The sequence below is a fragment of the Micromys minutus genome (genome assembly GCF_963924665.1).
Source record: "Micromys minutus genome assembly, chromosome: 33".
NCBI classification, from domain to species: domain Eukaryota; kingdom Metazoa; phylum Chordata; class Mammalia; order Rodentia; family Muridae; genus Micromys; species Micromys minutus.
In genome coordinates, this window is record NC_137968.1 from 497,852 (window position 1) to 514,244 (window position 16,393).

The following is a 16,393-nucleotide window of genomic DNA, read 5'->3' on the forward strand; positions in this document are numbered from 1 at the left end:
CACCGGATGGTACAGCTGAAGCAAATGCTTAGAATAGTGATGTATCCATTGAGCAACTGCGTGAGCCAGAAAAATTACTCTGTACTTTTCAATTGTAACTTAATTCATAGAACAAACCACTAAGGGCTGGGGATATTATCCTTATTTTATAGATAAGGAGGTTGAGAATCAGAGAGATTAAAAAAGACACTCAAAGACAAAACCAGTACGTGTCAGAATGGGAAATCATTTTCAGTTCTGAATGAATCTAAAACTCTTGCACTTTCTACTGATTATATCACAGGAAGATTATCTTGTCAGTTAGACCATAGGGAAGTGCCATGCAGAAACTGCTCAAATGTTATGAACTCTCATTTGTGGTGGATGGAACCTGGTTACATGTCAAGTCGTGACAATGAATTTGTTCTTGAAGTGAGACATTGTACTTTATAACATAGGCCCATATTCAGTGACAAAAACATCGGTTTTGGCGTCTGTCAGTTTATTTGAGTTTTCCCTAAACATTCTGCTGGATTGTGAAATTAGTTGTAGGAAGACCTTCCTTTTTGTCTTTCCACCTTCTGTCCTCATGTCAGGGTTCTGTGATGTGTCCAGATAGAAGCTTAACTCCGTGCTGTTTGGCAATCTCTTGGTGAAAGTCCAGGTTTGTTTTGGTGGAACAAACACAATAGAGTTAAAACATGAATGCAACAGAGAGCTCATTAATTTGGTATGTTGGTACTAAGAAATTAAAAACTTAGAGGTTCTTAATAGTGTATTAATATAATTTTAACAAGAAATTCACAGCTCATCTTAAGTGCAAATAATATGGAAAATATATTGTCTCATAAGCAGCTTTTAATAAATAGTCAGGATTCATTGCAAGAAAAATGCCTGTAGTCAGCTCTTAACTTTATTGACATACTCTGTTTTGTAATGGCCAGCCCACAGGAATAAAAACAATAGCTAATTTCTTAGCAACATTTACATCAACTGGACTGTTTGTAGTCATTCTTTTTGCCATTTATTTCTGTTGTCATTGCTACTGTCAATAGCGATACTTCCTTCTTTCAAAGTCTAGTCCAAAGTATATATTTTTAGATGATTCCATTGACCTATGTCTTAGGCTGTGTTGTGTTTCTCTGGGCATAGTGGAAACTGAAATGTATGATGGATTTTACATATTTTTAAATTTTTATTTTGACTACCTCCTTTAAGTTCTATAAAGGCAGTTTTACAACTTTTCTTACAAGATCTCTGGGTAATGTGTAGATCTCATCACAAAGTTCCCCATTACCACTGAGTTCCCTGGGCTGACTAAATCTATGAATAATATTAACCCTCATATACATTTTTATATGTGCATCTCTATATAGTATTTAACTTATGAATTAGGCAAAATGAGAGGTTGGTATTTTTATTAACAATAAAATGGAAGGATTATCACAAGAATTTCATCCTGAAACAAAAATTATGTGAATGTGGTCACCCTCTTTCAAAGTACTTTGACATAAGTTTGCCTTTTCACGATGGAAGCACATTTTGCTCCTTCTCTCTTCTATGCATGTCAGAATTGCATCACTACTCTTGTGTTTTAAGGCTATTAAGCAAAAATATGGGTTATTTGGATACCATGATAGTCAATTTGAGAGGACTGCTAAGTGACTGGTGAGAGCTTACGGTGTGAATGCACTAGGCAAGGCTGAGTCACATAGATGAAATGAGTCATTTTTACCCCACTAACCAGAGCAGCATTCAGTGCAAAATGTAAAGATGATTTCTGGTATCTTCCATTTGGTATTTTCAAATATAATTGGGTGCAGAACACTGAAACTTTAGACAAGGAGGGAAATTACTGTTGTGTCTTAAAGAACGTGAGGACACTAACACATAAAGAGGTTGTAAGTTGATGGACAGTGAGTAGTAGAGCTCTAGCATCTTCAGCTCCACAACGTCACCAGTCAGATATTATGTTCGAAACTATTCTTATGAGTTCCTGATGGTTTAACTTTTAAGTTCTCAGAAATTGCAAATACATGGGATTTGGCGTACTTTGGAATTCTGGGCAAAGCACATGGTAATCCATGTAAAGAACATATTAGGATGTGCACAAACCTTGAACTTTTTTTTTTTTTTTTTTACTATTGAAGTAAGCATGCTGTGACCAGAATTGTGACCATCTTACTGAAAACTAAAAGGAAAAGGGAACACTCTAGATTAGTGGTTCTAAACCTTTCTAATCTTGTGACCCTTTAATACAGTTCCTCATGTTGTGGTGACCCCAACCATAAAATTATTTTTGTTACAACTTAACTGTAATTTTATTACTGTTATGAATTATAATGTAAGATCTGTGTTTTCCTGATGGTCTTAGATGATCCCTGTGAAAGGGTTGTTCTACCCCCAAAGGGGTCTGTGACGAACCTAAAAGGTTGAGACATGCTGTTCTAGAAATGCTATTCTAGAAAAAAAACCTTGCTTTCAGAATTTAGCTACAAGTCTTTAAAGATTGGACATCTTGGCTTCACCATGTTGGGCCAAAGTCCATAATCTTGGACTGCTCCAAAGCCCCCGACTTGAAACCAACCACGAGAACTGAAGTTTTGTTACATCTGGACAGGATAATTGCTGAGGTTCCTTTGATACTAATGTCCTATGACTTCCTGAATATGAGAGCTATTGTTCTGGATTTTATTTTAGGTGTCTTTACTCTTTAGTATCAGACTGCTAATGGTTCTTTATTTGCCTCAAACCTTATGACTAGCTCATGTTGAATATGTCCGAGTCTCAGTATTTATGCTGACACACACGGCTTATGATCTTCGTAGAGCTGTCTCTCCTTTCACTGTCCTAGAATAGTCTACATTATCTCGTTCAAGTCTGCTCCTCATGCTGTCATCAGAGCTTTCACAATTTGTGGTAAAAAGCAGACGAAAAGCACAGAAAGTGTGTGTACACACATACATGAGCACTGAAAAAACAAACAAACCTTCCACTTACTCAGCATGGGTGACTAGACTTTCCAGCAGAGCACTGTGCATTTTGTGGCTTTCACTCCCAAGTATCTCCTCATCCATCTGGGAATCCTTTTGCTTTTAAGTTGATGCAGGTGGCTAATAAGCTATCATCTTAAAAAAATAGAAACCCGTTCTCAATTTAATGAGATAATCTTACGTAAAACATGACAATATGATAAAACATTAGCTCATAAATATTTAGTAATTACAATAAGATCACTGAATTCAGTTTATATCTTTGAGTTTTATCTTTTAATTTAACACTTCTGTACCTTGTTGCTTTTTAACTTTGCTGTTAAGGAAATGAAGAATGCCCACAACAATAGTGGTATAAAATAACTGTAATCAAGAAAGTTCTACACATTGCTTAAGAAGATTGGCAGCAGATCACAAACTTGCTGTTATATGATTTAAACAGTAAAACACATTGGTCACTGAGCACCTTTTTACTTGTTCCCCCATCGAGACTGCATAATGGCAGTCCAGTGTCCCTGTGGCCCTGTCTTCCTAGGATGTCTTTCTGTTCCTCTCATTGTTTGAGACCCAGAACACTTCCCACCTTGATACTTTCCTTGACTCCCACAGAAATAATCATTTAATTCCTCCGCCATAATTTCAACACTACTTGGCATATTTGTTTATATCGAGAATAGTAATTATGATCCTTCTGTTTCTACTCTTTTCTTTGTTGGGTTATATCTCTTTCAGCTTTGTCTGTGTACTTAGTGAGAAACCTAGAAACCTGGCAGGCATTCAGTAATTGATCATAAGAGCTTCTTTGTTTTTTGGTCATTCTCTCTCTCTCTCCCCCTCTCCCTCTCTCTTTCTCTCTCCCTCTCTCTTTGTGACTTAGATATTTGTTCCTCAAGAACTTCACTATCTTTGTGTCATTTAGTAAAACCTAGAATACAGAATGTTATGTGTCTTAGTTTAATCTAGACATCCTGGCTTCTCTTTTAGCTCTTGGAAACAGATTAACTGTGTGTAGAAACTGCAGTGGGTTCTTTGGAAAGTCAATTGTGTGGGATGGTATTTTACTGGGGCAAACATGTGAAGGAGTGTTTTCCTGAAGCAGACACAGGTGAAAGGATGTTCTGCTAAAGCAGACACGTGAAAGGATACATGATGAAGGATTCTTAGATAAGAACACCCATGTATTGGTCTGCCTTAGATTTCATAGTTGAGCTCCATTTGTCATGACTCCATAAAGAGAAACATATCTAAAAAGCCTTCTGGTGTTATGCTGGAGCAGAGTGAGGTCAGCTGATACAGACTCACATGGAGTTTTGCTAAGACAGAAAGTGGTGAGGAGGATACTTGAGGCTTAGAAGGAATATAAATAGGAGTCAGTGGGTTGTGAGAGGGCCTTGGGTTTCTGGTAAAACTAACTCTGGCCAACTTCTTGGTCTTGCTTCTTTGCTTCCTTGATGTTAAGTGAGGCAAGGCAAAGAACTCTTGGTGTCCCAGGGGGCCCTAATCCCTCTCACTGACTCATGCCAATTTGGCTGAGGCCAGGCTGTTCCTGTTAGGCTGTGCCACCACTGCTGCTAACTGGATTGCTAGTATATCCTTAAAGTGTCAACAACTGGACTAAGCTGCCACTGCTGACCTGTGAACTGAACTGATAATTTTCTGACAATACAGATGGGATTTATTCCAAAGAAGCATTTCTAAGTGGGACTACTTCCCCCATATCCTTTCTTTTTCCCTATCTCTAGTGAGTGGTAGACTAGAAAGGAGGTTAATGAATTTAAGAAACATCATTAAAAGTAGGTTTTGAAAGAAAATAAAATTACAAGGAACTTTGAAGAAGTTAAGGATACTGTGTGGTGCCTATAGGAAATGATTGGGGAAACTTTCGTGTTGGTAATATATATGTCTCAAATCTAAACTGAAAGAGATTTAAATTTTTAAATTTTTTTAAATTTTATTGAATAGTCTCTGTATTTACATTTCAAATGCTTTTCCCTTCCACCCAATCCCATCTACACACCCCTCTCCATGAAGGTGCTCTCTCTCCAACCACCCTCTCCCACCTCAGCACTTTGGCATTTCCCTACACTGGGAAAACAAGCCTTCACTGGACCAAAGGCCTCTCCTCCCATTGATGACAATGTTATCCTCTGATACATATGCAACTGGAGCCATAGATCTGTCCATGTGTACTCATTAATTGGTGTTTTAGTCCCTGGAACCTTGGGAGGGTTTGGTTGGTTGATAATGTTGTTCTTCCCATGGGGTTGCAAACTCTTTCAACTCCTTCAGTCCTTTCTCTACCTCCTTCATTGGGAACCCCTGTGTTAAGTACAATGGTTATCTGCAAGCATCCTTCTCTGTATCAGTATGACTATCAGAGCCTCTGAGGAGGCATCTATATCAGGCTCCTACCAGTAAGAACTTCTTGGCATCAGCAATAGTGATTGAGTTTGGTGGCTGCTTTTGGAGTGGATACCAAGGTGAGGCAATCTCTGGATGATCTTTTCTTCAATCCTTGCTCCTTTATTTGTTTCTGTGGTTCCTCCTGTGAGTGTTTTGTTCTCCCTTCTAAGAAGGACTGAGGCATCCACATACTTGCCTTCCTTCGTTTTGAGCATCATAAGGTCTGTGAATTGTTTCTTGGGTATTCTGAGCTTTTTGGGCTAGTATCCATTTATCAGTGAGTGCAAACCATGTGGGTTCTTTTCTGACTGGGTTACCTCACTCAGGATGATAGCTTCTAGTTTAATCAATTTGCCTAAGAATTTCAAGAAGTTATTGTTCTTAATAGCTGTGTGTAGTATTCTGTTGTGTAAACGTACCATTACTCTGTTGAAGGACGTGTGAGTTGTTTCCAGGTTCTGGCTATTATAAATAAGGCTGCTATGAACATAATGGAGCATGTATCCTTGTTATATGTTGGAGTGTCTTTTGGGTATATGCTCAGGAGAAGTATAGCTGGGTCCTCAAGTAATACTATGTCCCATTTTCTGAAGAACTGCCAGATTGATTTCCAGAGTGGTTGTACCAGCTTGCAATTTCACCTACAACGGAGGAGTGTTCCTCTTTCTCCACATCCTAGCCAGCATCTGCTCTCACCTGAGTTTTTGATCTTAGTCATTCAGACTGGTGTGAGGTAGAATCTCAGTGTTGTTTTGATTTGCATTTCCCTGATGACTAAAGATAAACAATTCTTTAGGTGCTTCTTAGCCAATCATGATTCCTTCTTTGTTTAGCTTTGTACCCCATTTATTAATAGAATTATTTGATTTTCTGGGGTCTAACTTCTTAAGTTCTTTGTATATATTGGGTTTTAGCCCTATCTCTTATGTAGGATTGATAAATATCTTTTCCTAATCTGTTGTTTGCCCTTTTGTTCTATTGACAGTGACTTTTGCCTAACAGAAGCTTTGCAATTTTATGAGGTCCCATTTGTCAACTATTAATTTTAGAGCATAAGCCATTGATGTTCTGTTCAGGAAAGTTACCCCATGTGCCTATGTGTTCAAGGATCTTCTATTAGTTTCCATGTACCTGTTTTATATAAAGGTCTTTGATCCACTTGGTCTTGAGACTTGTATAATGAGATAAGTATGGATTGGCTTGCATTCTTCTGCATGTTGACAGTCAGTTGATCCAGCACTGTTTGTTGAATATGCTGTCCTTTTTCCGTTGAATATTTTTAACTCTGTTGTTCAAGATCAATTGACCATAGATGTGTGGGTTCATTTCTGAGTCTTCAAATCTATTCCATTGATCTACCTGCCTGTTTCTCTATCAGTACCATGCAGTTTTTAATCATGATTAATCTGTAATACAGCTTGAAGTCAGAGATGATGATTCCCCTAGAAGTTCTTTTTTTTTTTTTTTTTTTTGAGAATAGTTTTTGCTATCCCCCGTTTTTTGTTATTCCAAACGAATTTGCAAATTTCTCTTTCTAACTCTATGAAAAATTGAGTAGGAATTTTGGTGGGGATTATATAGAATCTGTAGATTGCTTTTTGAAAGATGGTCACTATTACTATATTAATTGTGCCAATCCATGAACATAGTAGATCTTTCCATTTTCTCAGATCTTTTTCGATTTCTTTCTTCAGGGACTTGAAGTGTTTGTCATACAAATCTTTTATGTGCTTGGGTAAAGTCATACCAAGGTTTTTTATATTATTTATGCCTATTGTGAAGGGTGCAGATTTCATAATCTCTCAGCCTTTGAGGTTTTTTTTTGTTGTTGTTGTTTGTTTGTTTGTTTGTTTTTATTGAGTAGAGGAAAGACTACTGATTTGTTTGAGTTAATTTTATATCCAGTCACTTTGGTGAAGTTGTGTATCAGCTGTAGGAGGTCTCTGGTGGAATTTTTGGGGTCACTTAGTATTCTATCATATCATCTGCAAATGTAATTTTTGACTTAGTTCTTTCCAATTTGTATCCCTTTGATTTCCTTTTGGTGTCTACTTGCTCTTGGAAGGACTTTCAGTACTATAAGGAATAGGTAGGGGGAGAGTGGGCAGCCTTGTCTAGGCCCTGATTTTAGTGGGATTGCTTCAAGTTTCTCACCATTTAGTTTGATTTTGGCTACTGGTTCGCTGTATATTGCTTTTACTATGTTTAGGTATGGGCCTTGACTTCCTGATCTTTCTAGGGCCTTTACCATGAAGGGCTGTTGAATTTTGTCAAATTCTTTCTTAGTATCTAATGAGATGATCATATGTTTTTTTCTTTGAATTTGTTTATATAGTGAATTATGTTGATAGATTTCTGTATATTGAACCATCCCTGTATCTCTGAGATGAAACATACTTGATCATAGTGAATAATTATTTTGATATGTTCTTGAATTTGGTTTGCAAGAATTTTATTGAGTATTCTTGCATCAATGTTCATGAGAGAAATTTGAAGTTCTCTTTTTTTGTAGGGTCTTTGTGTGGTTTGGGTATGAGTGTAATAGTGGTTTCAAAGAATGACTTGGATAGTGTTCCTTATCTTTTTATTTTGTAGATTAGTTTGTAAAGCTTTAGTATTAGGTTTTCTATGAAGGTCTGACAGAATACTGTACTAAACCCATATAGCCCCTGGGCTTTTTTTGGTTGGAAGACTTTTGGTGATTGCTTCTCTTTCTTTATGCATTATGAGACTGTTTAGATGCTTTATCTGATTCTTATTTAACTTTTTAACCTGGTATCTGCCTAGAAAATTGTCTGTTTCCTCAAGATATTTCAGATTTGTTGAGTACAGGCTTTTGTAGTAGGATCTGAGGATTTCTTTAATTTTCTCAGTTTTGGTTGTTATGTTTTCCTTTTTAATTCTGATTTTATAAATTTGGGTACTGTCTCTGTGACCTCTGGTTAGTCTGGCTTAGGGTTTATCAATCTTGTGGATTTTTCTTTAAACAAACAAAAAAAAAGCTCTTGGTTTTGTTCATTCTTTGTATAGTTTTTTTTTTGTTGTTGTTGTTTCTACTTGGTTGACTTCAGCTTTGAGTTTGATTCTTTCCTGCCATCTATTCCTCTTGGGTGTATCTTCTTTTTGTTCTAGAGCTTTCAGGTGTGCTGTCAAGCTGAGAGTGTATGCTCTCTCCAGTTTCTTTTTGGAGGCACTCAGAGCTATGAGTTTTCCTCTTAGTAATGCTTTCGTTGTGTTCCATAGGTTTGGGTATTTTTTTTTGTCTTCATTTTCATTAAATTCTAAAAAGTCTTCTTTTTTTTCCTTCCTTTCTTTCTTTCTTTTTTTTATTTCTAAAATAGTCTTTATTAGTTTATTTAAGGTGTCTTTCTCACACATACACACTTAAAAATTAGACAGTGAACCTGCATTGCTTATTTCTAAAATAGTCTTTATTAGTTTATTCAAAATCAGATATACTTTTGTCTATAAACTCTACAGTATGTTTAACCCCCAAACACAGACAAAGAACAAACAGCAAAACTGTTGAGAATCTTCCCCTTGGAAAAAGTTATTATTCTCTTTACAAAAAGAACAAAGCTGTTCTAAGGAATGATTAAATATGGCCATTTTGTAAGTAAAAGCCAATGTCCAAAACTGATCTTAGCATCACAGTAACACATGCATGTCATCCCAGCACAAAAAAAAAAAAAAAAAAAAAAAAAAAAAAAAAGGCTGTGGTACGAAGGGCCAGCCTTGGCTACAGTGCAAGGCCCTACAGCAAGGAAGACAGAATGAAACAGAACCAAGAGAGTGTCCTCCAAAGAGCCCAAGCAATGTGAAGCCCTAACTTATACTTAGGGGCAAAAAAAACGACAATAAAAAATGACTGAAACTGAATGATTCTAAGGGTTCAGATGAAAATGGAGTCTATCTTTAGCCCTACAAAACATTTCCACACTTTAGAAAACATGAATAATTCCTCCTTTTAATTTAAAAATGTAGTTAAAAGCTTTGACACTGCTCAGCTGACATTCAGATCTAATGATTTGCTCATTAGGCTTCTGATGCTTGGGTCAAAGAAAAACCCTAAAGGAAAGCACATTTAATTGCAAGTTGGAAATGGCATCTTATCAAGAAAAAGCAAGTGAGTATAGAGATATCCACCTAAACAAAAATGCTGTACTGGAAAACTCAAACCAGCTCCTATGCTTCCAAGTATTTCAAGCTGCTAAAGATTCAGGAGCAACAGAACCTTGGAGCCTGAGAGCCTGATAAAGGCTTAGTTATTAGTGAGATATGCTGGACCCACAAACACCCATTCTGACTTCTCAAGTACCCAGAAACCTTGTTTCTATTCCACACGTCCCAGCTTCTCCATTTTTTCATCATTTTTTTTTGAGGGACAGTTTTACAAGTCCCATTCCTCGCATCTACCCAGTTTAACAGCACAGAAATACTGCTGTGATGATTTAAATAAGGGCCACCACAGCTCATACACTTAAAATGCTTATTTACCAGGGTGTCACTATTTGATAAGAATTAGGAGGGGTGGCCTTGTTGGAAGGTGTCACTGGTGATGAGCACTGAGGTTTCAAAAGCCTTGCCAGGTGAAGTCTCTCTGCTTGTGGGTAAAAGATCTCAGATACTGATGCATCTGCCTGAAGGCCACAATGCTCCCCAAAATGATGGTAACAGGCTAACCCCCTGAAACTAGAGCAAGCCCTCAATACAATCTTCCTTTGTAAGGGTTGCCTTGGTTAGTGTCTCTTCACAGCACCGGAACAGTGACTGAGACATACGTGCAGCCATGTATGTACCATATACTCGTGTTTTATGTGTAAAAGAGGAATGACTGTCTTCAGGTACACATCTTTACCGAGAATGCATAGATCAAGAGCTGAGAGGCTGATGGCAAAATAAATGTGTGTTCATCTCTAGTTGGAAGAAAAAGATCTGTATTTTATCACTTAGCCACCTACTGTGTTGCTTGGAGATCAATTCTCTGCCTCCCAGGTGCTGCTTCCTGCTAAGGGCTGGGCCTGTTTTCACAGCACTGTGAGGCCATGGTCTAAAGAAATGCTAATAATCAAGGGGAAAGAGGACGCTGTATGGGCTTTAAATACCCACCACACACTAAACACCTGTATCCTTAAATGGACAAGAAAAATAAAGTCTATGTATTGAGAACTGGAGTTTTATTGTATTTCCTAAAGGTAGTCTAAACAGCATTTGACTGTTTTGTTAGTAACACCGAACAGGATCCTTTCTGACCATTCCAATGTTGCGAGGTATTTACAATAAACAGCCTTTAATGTTAAGTGTTACCATAACTTTGTCTGGGACTCCTTGCTCATCATGGGTAAGTTTCCATTATCAGGTTCCTCCATCGCACATGTCTCCAGAACAGCAATGGCAATCAACACTCTTAAGACCAGTGGTGATGTCTACAATTCCATTTGTGACTGATCCAAATTTCACTTGCAGAAAGCTTCATGTCTTTGCTGGTCAGTATTTGGGCGTTTGATCACGTTTGTAAAATATCATATGGGTGGCAGGGGTACAACAGACCGTGTTTATTCTGGATTATCTCTCCTCGGCCCCACACTTGTTGGATCCGCACGTGGGACAGGCGTAGAAGCAGCCCAGGCAGTCGCAGAGGTCCATGCCGCTGAAAATCAGCAGGGCCTGGCTGTCATACACCTTACTCTTTGCTGGGATAATTTGTCTGTCGGAGCCAGTGCTCATATTTTTGGTGAGCTTCCTTTTCTCCCTTTTACCACTTTCGGGAGCAAATTCAGTTTGCTTTCCTGGGTTTGTAAACTGTAGTGACCTTAGAGCTTTAGCAGTCCTCTCATCTGACTCGGGTTTCCGTCTCTGGTGGTCATCTGAATCAACATCCACACTTCCATTGATGATCTGGGTACATTTTGGGCAAAGCTTCCAACTGGGCATGAGCTGTCCTCCAAACTTTGCTTTCAGAAAAGTGGCATCGTCTAAATCAATCATATGCAGGTTCTTTTTGGCTAGCTTTTTGTGTATGTTAAATGGGTCACAACATGACTTCTGTACCTCCTCACATCTTTCAATATAAATTTTTACGTGATGGAGACAAATCGTGTTATTCCCAGAAAGTGTAATTCCAGTTCTGAGCTGAAGTAGAAGCATGTCATTTGATGACAGGTCTTTCAACGTCTTGAAGCCAGTGTGCCGAGTATAGAAGGTTTTATGGCAGTCATGTGTGGTGTGAAGCTGGACTCCCACTGAACATGGATCCATCATCCTCGAATATACCATGTTCCCCCTCTTTTATTTTATCTAGAAATCTCTTTGATAGGTCAAGAGCCACACAGCCCAGTTCACTAGAGCTGCCAGGGGTCTCCGTTGGGTTCCCCTTCCTTCCTTCCTTCCTTCCTTCCTTCCTTCCTTCCTTCTTCCTTCCTTCCTTCCTTCCTTCCTTCCTTCTTCCTTCCTTCCTTCCCTCCTCCTCCTCCTCCTCCTCCTTCTTCTTCTCCTTCTCCTTCTCCTTCTCCTCCTCCACCTCCATCTCCTCCACCTCCTCCTCCTTCTTCCTCCTCCTCCTCCTCCTCCTTCCTCCTCCTCCTCCTCCTTCTTCCTCCTCCTCCTCCTCCTCCACCTCCTGCTTCTTCTTTTCCTTCTTCTCCTTCTCCTCCTCCTCCTCCTCCTCCTCCTCCTTCTCCTCCTCCTTCTTCCTCCTCCTTCCTCCTCCTTCCTCCTTCCTCCTCCTCCTCCTTCCTCCTCCTCCTCCTTCCTCCTCCTCCTCCTTCCTCCTCCTCCTCCTCCTCCTCCTCCTCCTCCTCCTACTTCTTCTTCTCCCCCCGCCAAGTCCTCGTAAGTTCTTTCAGGTCATTCACAATGAATCCTGCTATTATGGAATTAGTTATTTTTAGAAGAGATATATGTTGGACTTTCATTCTTTGTTTCTGTGCTGGAACTCATGCGTCCGAGGTTGATTGAGTAGGAGTGCAGGCCTATGATTGAGGTCTGGGGAATGCTTACTTCTCTGCACTGCGAGCTCAAAGAACTGTGGAATTGTGGTCCAAGTAATCGGTGTCTGGCGACTCTACCTGTTGTAGGAACTAAGCAATGGTAGAAGTTTGGGCTTAAAATTTAAAGTCTAGAGTCCTCTTACCTGTTAGCACCAGGAGCTGGCAAAAAGGGGCAGAAATTTGGACTGAGTGGACATGTTATAGCTTTGTTCTTGAGGTTTAATTTGGGAAGTTCCAAGAACAGGGTTTTATTCCATCCCTCATTTCTACACACTTCCCTTTGTAGCAATAACATTTATTCCATGATGATCTGTATGCATATTTTTATTCACATTTAAAAATTTTTAACTACCTAAGAAGATCCATTGATATTTTAGCTTCAAATGGAACATAGTCTAATTTATCAGGTCTTCTTCAGTTGTAAAGTTTTGTTTGAGCTTTGCTTTTAAGCATGCCTACTTTACTTGACTTGTTCATCCCACTTAGCATCTTTCCTGTCCCAGATTTTGCACTCTGTATTCTAGGAGATGTTTTCAGACTTGTTAAACTTGCTCATTGCTTGTTCATTCATTCTATTGATACTGCCAGTAGACCAGCAGTTCTGTCTCAGCAGCAGCTTGTCAGAAATGCAGTGTTTGGGCCTCACTTCAGACAGAATCGGAATTTACACTTGACAGACTCACCAAATGACTAATGTAGATATGGAAGTTAAAGATTCTCTGCTCTGTTATAAATTCTAGTCAGCTTCTGCCATTTATTTCTGTTATTTATTGTTTTTTATGCTTTAAAATTTATAAATGCAGTTTTAGTTTTCTTGTTTTTTACATATATTAGGAAATATTTTGCTAGATTATTTCTTATTTATTGTGTTTTTAACTTGTTTTATAGACATGGTTTTTGACATCATCTTAAAGATAAATATTTTAAAATTTTACATGCTTTATAAAACTTCTCATAAAAATGTCTCTGCCTTAGAGGTGTTAAAGTATTGTTAATTTTCTCATTTGCTGTGATACTTTTTCCTCCTATATCCCATTCTTGGCTCTTTTTCTGTATACTTATTCTCAAATTGTAGGAGGTAAATCAAAACTTTGTCTTCCTTACCAAGAAGAGTGGATGAATACTCTCTTTTCCCTCTTATTGATATTGTGATCAGATTTTAGACAAAGTCTAATTTGTTTTTTCCCTTTTTGATATGTGTATGACATCCTACAATCATAAATTTAAGTGCATTACAATTTATGAACTCAATACATCTTTTGCACAATTTTAAATATCTTAATCAGGTTAAACCTTTACTACTTTCACATGCACTCTTAAAAAGGGACCTTTTTGATCCTATTTCTAAGGCCTTTCTCTAAATTCTGTGTTTCCATATATATTAGTTCATTTGTGTAGTTACTTTGTGTTATCTGTGTGAACAAATACTTGACAGAATCAACCTCTATGATTTTTATGGGTTCACATTTTAATGGGAGTTTAGTCCATTACAACAAGGACAGTAAGCAGCATGGTTCAGTCTGAGGCAGTGGGGTGGCATATGGCAGAAACCCTGCAGATAAAGAAGCACCTCTGCATTTCAAAGGGGCGGGGCTCTGCATTTCAAAGGGGCGGAGTTATGTATTTCAAAGGGGCGGAGCTCTGCATTTCAAAGGGGCAGAGCTCTGCATTTCAAAGGCACACTTGTGTCACACTTCTGATAGTTATGTTCCATCCCTCAGAGTTCCAACATTGAGGCACTAACTAGCTAGAGAGACCAAGTGCTCAAAGCACAAGTCAGTGGTAACAAGGCACCAATCATGAATGCCTTCTATACTCATTACCTTGCTAAATTAAAAGCATATGTTAAGTAGAATTCATAGTATAGTAAGATTTGTATAGAAATCCACAATTCTAAGAGAAAATTTCTAATCACATCAGATGTTGCTAACTCTTCCTGATACTGCAGACTGTATTATGAAAGCTATTTTGTATGATTATAGGATAAATACATTATATAGCATATGGCTTAAATACACTTTGAGACTCATTTCTGCTGATGCTGTATAGAAGGAAATTATTATTTTTCTTTGTGTGTGTATGACTGTCTTGCCTGTATGTGTCTGTGTGTAAAATGTGTATGCCTGGTGCCCGTGGAAGTCAGAAGAGGGCATCAGATTCCCTTGAACTGATGTTATGGATGGCATGTATGTCATATTTAGGGTTTCTATTGCTGTGACGAAACACTATGACCAAGGTAACTCTTATAAAGGACAACATTTAATTAAAGTTGTCTTATCGGTTCAGAGGTCTACTTCATTACCATCATGGTGGGAAGCATGGCAGCATCCAGGCAGGCATAGTGCACGGAGAGCTGAGAGTTCTACATCTTGTTCTGAATACAGGAGAAGATTGCTGTCTTCCAGGCATCTAAAAGAAGGGTCTTAATGTCCACTGCCACAGTGACACACTTCCTCCAAGAAGGCCACACCTCCTAATAATGCCACTCCCTGGGCGAAGTCTATTTAATTATTAGTGCTAGGAATCAAACCTGGATCCTCTACAAAATCAACAAGTGGTTTTAACTGGTGAGCTATCTTTCCAACCCCTATTTATTTGTTTATTTATTTATTTATTTATTTATTTATTTGTGTGTGTGTGTGTGTGTGTGTGTGTGCACGGGTGTGCGTGTGTGTGTGTGTGAATGTGAATAAAAATCCATAGGTTTCCATGTCACCCTCTCATTACCACTGAGCAGCTAATAGCACTGCTGGACTCCTTGGTAGAGTCTTAACCTTTTAAACCTAGAAGTCCTTTATGAACCTTCTTGTTGCCTTTACCTTTCAACTTATCTTTAACAAGGAAAATCATGCTAATTAGCAAAGATCCTATATTTTGATCAGTTAGATTACGAGCCACTTCTTTAACGATGGAGCCAAATTTTATATATAGCCTACATATAGTAGATGTTCAGTATATACATACTGATTGGCTTCATGACAAACGTAAGGAGGGCAGTGAATTCAAATCTCAGCAAGGGATCACATTTAAACATTGTTTTCTAAGGAGAACTCGGATCTGTGGCTCTACTGTAGCCGTCCTTTGCTTTGTAATCTCTTGACGGGAAAAATGGTAGTGCAGGCTCTTGTCTTCTGGAACCTTGCCCGTAACTGTGCTGCTCAGGATGAAAAACTCACTCACCTGCTTGCTATCCACTGCTGCCCTACTTTCCTCATGCTTTCAGGAAGCCCAGCTCATCCCTTTGTCTTTTTTTTCTTCACTTGTGTCTCCCAAACCTCAATGAGAAAGATATTTTGGTATTAGGAAAATGGGCTGTTGGATTTTAACGTCAGAAATAGAAGCACATAAATATGTATGAGGTATTAAAACCCTTCTTTGAAGTATTGTTTTCTGTCTAATGCATGCTTCTGTGCTCCCATTTTCCTTCCTCTCTCTCCTGTGATCCCTGGTTGAGCCCCATTCAGACCACCTTACTCTGGATGAACTTGAGTATTCTATGATTATCCACCATTAGCATTTCTATAACATTTTATATTCTAATAACAATTTCTAAAAGTTTTAAACTATATCTTTCAAAGGAGGTTTTTACACAAAATCATTTTGTTTGATTCCCTCAAAAATGTTGAGGAATGTTGAGGCTTTATCCTCCTTTCTGCTAGGATGAGACTGAGGGGCACAGCACTTGAGTGACCACTATATGCGAGGAGCTATTGGAAATTCATATTCAGCAAGAATGTAAGCATGCTGTCACATCTTTAACTACCTTGGCCAGCACATGCTATCTATCAATGTTACAGTGGCTTGATCCTGAGTATTTACAATGTAGAAGCCAATGTATTGGCCACCCAGGTAAATCTTACATAATACTCTTCATAACCCTGGAAAATAGTCATAACTGTTAGCTCCTAACTTCACACAAGGAAAGCATGCCTTAAACAATCTGGATAACTTTGTCAGGAACACACATCATTAAAAACAAATTCTTATTTATTTTATTTGTATATGTACCTGAGTGTCTCTATATATACT

At 38.3% G+C, this 16,393-nt stretch overlaps 2 protein-coding genes across 2 annotated transcripts in view; one reads left to right on the top strand and one right to left on the bottom strand.

Annotated features, from left to right (window-relative positions):
• Nucleotides 1-16,393, top strand: part of CPQ (carboxypeptidase Q) — a 382,789-nt gene that overhangs the window by 55,897 nt on the left and 310,499 nt on the right. The gene's annotated exons all lie outside the window — the stretch shown is intronic.
• LOC308414199 (ARL14 effector protein-like) lies at nucleotides 10,941-11,636 on the bottom strand (the record flags this gene model as incomplete). The annotated part of the gene is made up of 1 exon (XM_080909404.1): nucleotides 10,941-11,636. One exon carries the CDS (start codon nucleotides 11,634-11,636, stop codon nucleotides 10,941-10,943), a length of 696 nt encoding a protein of 231 aa, XP_080765530.1.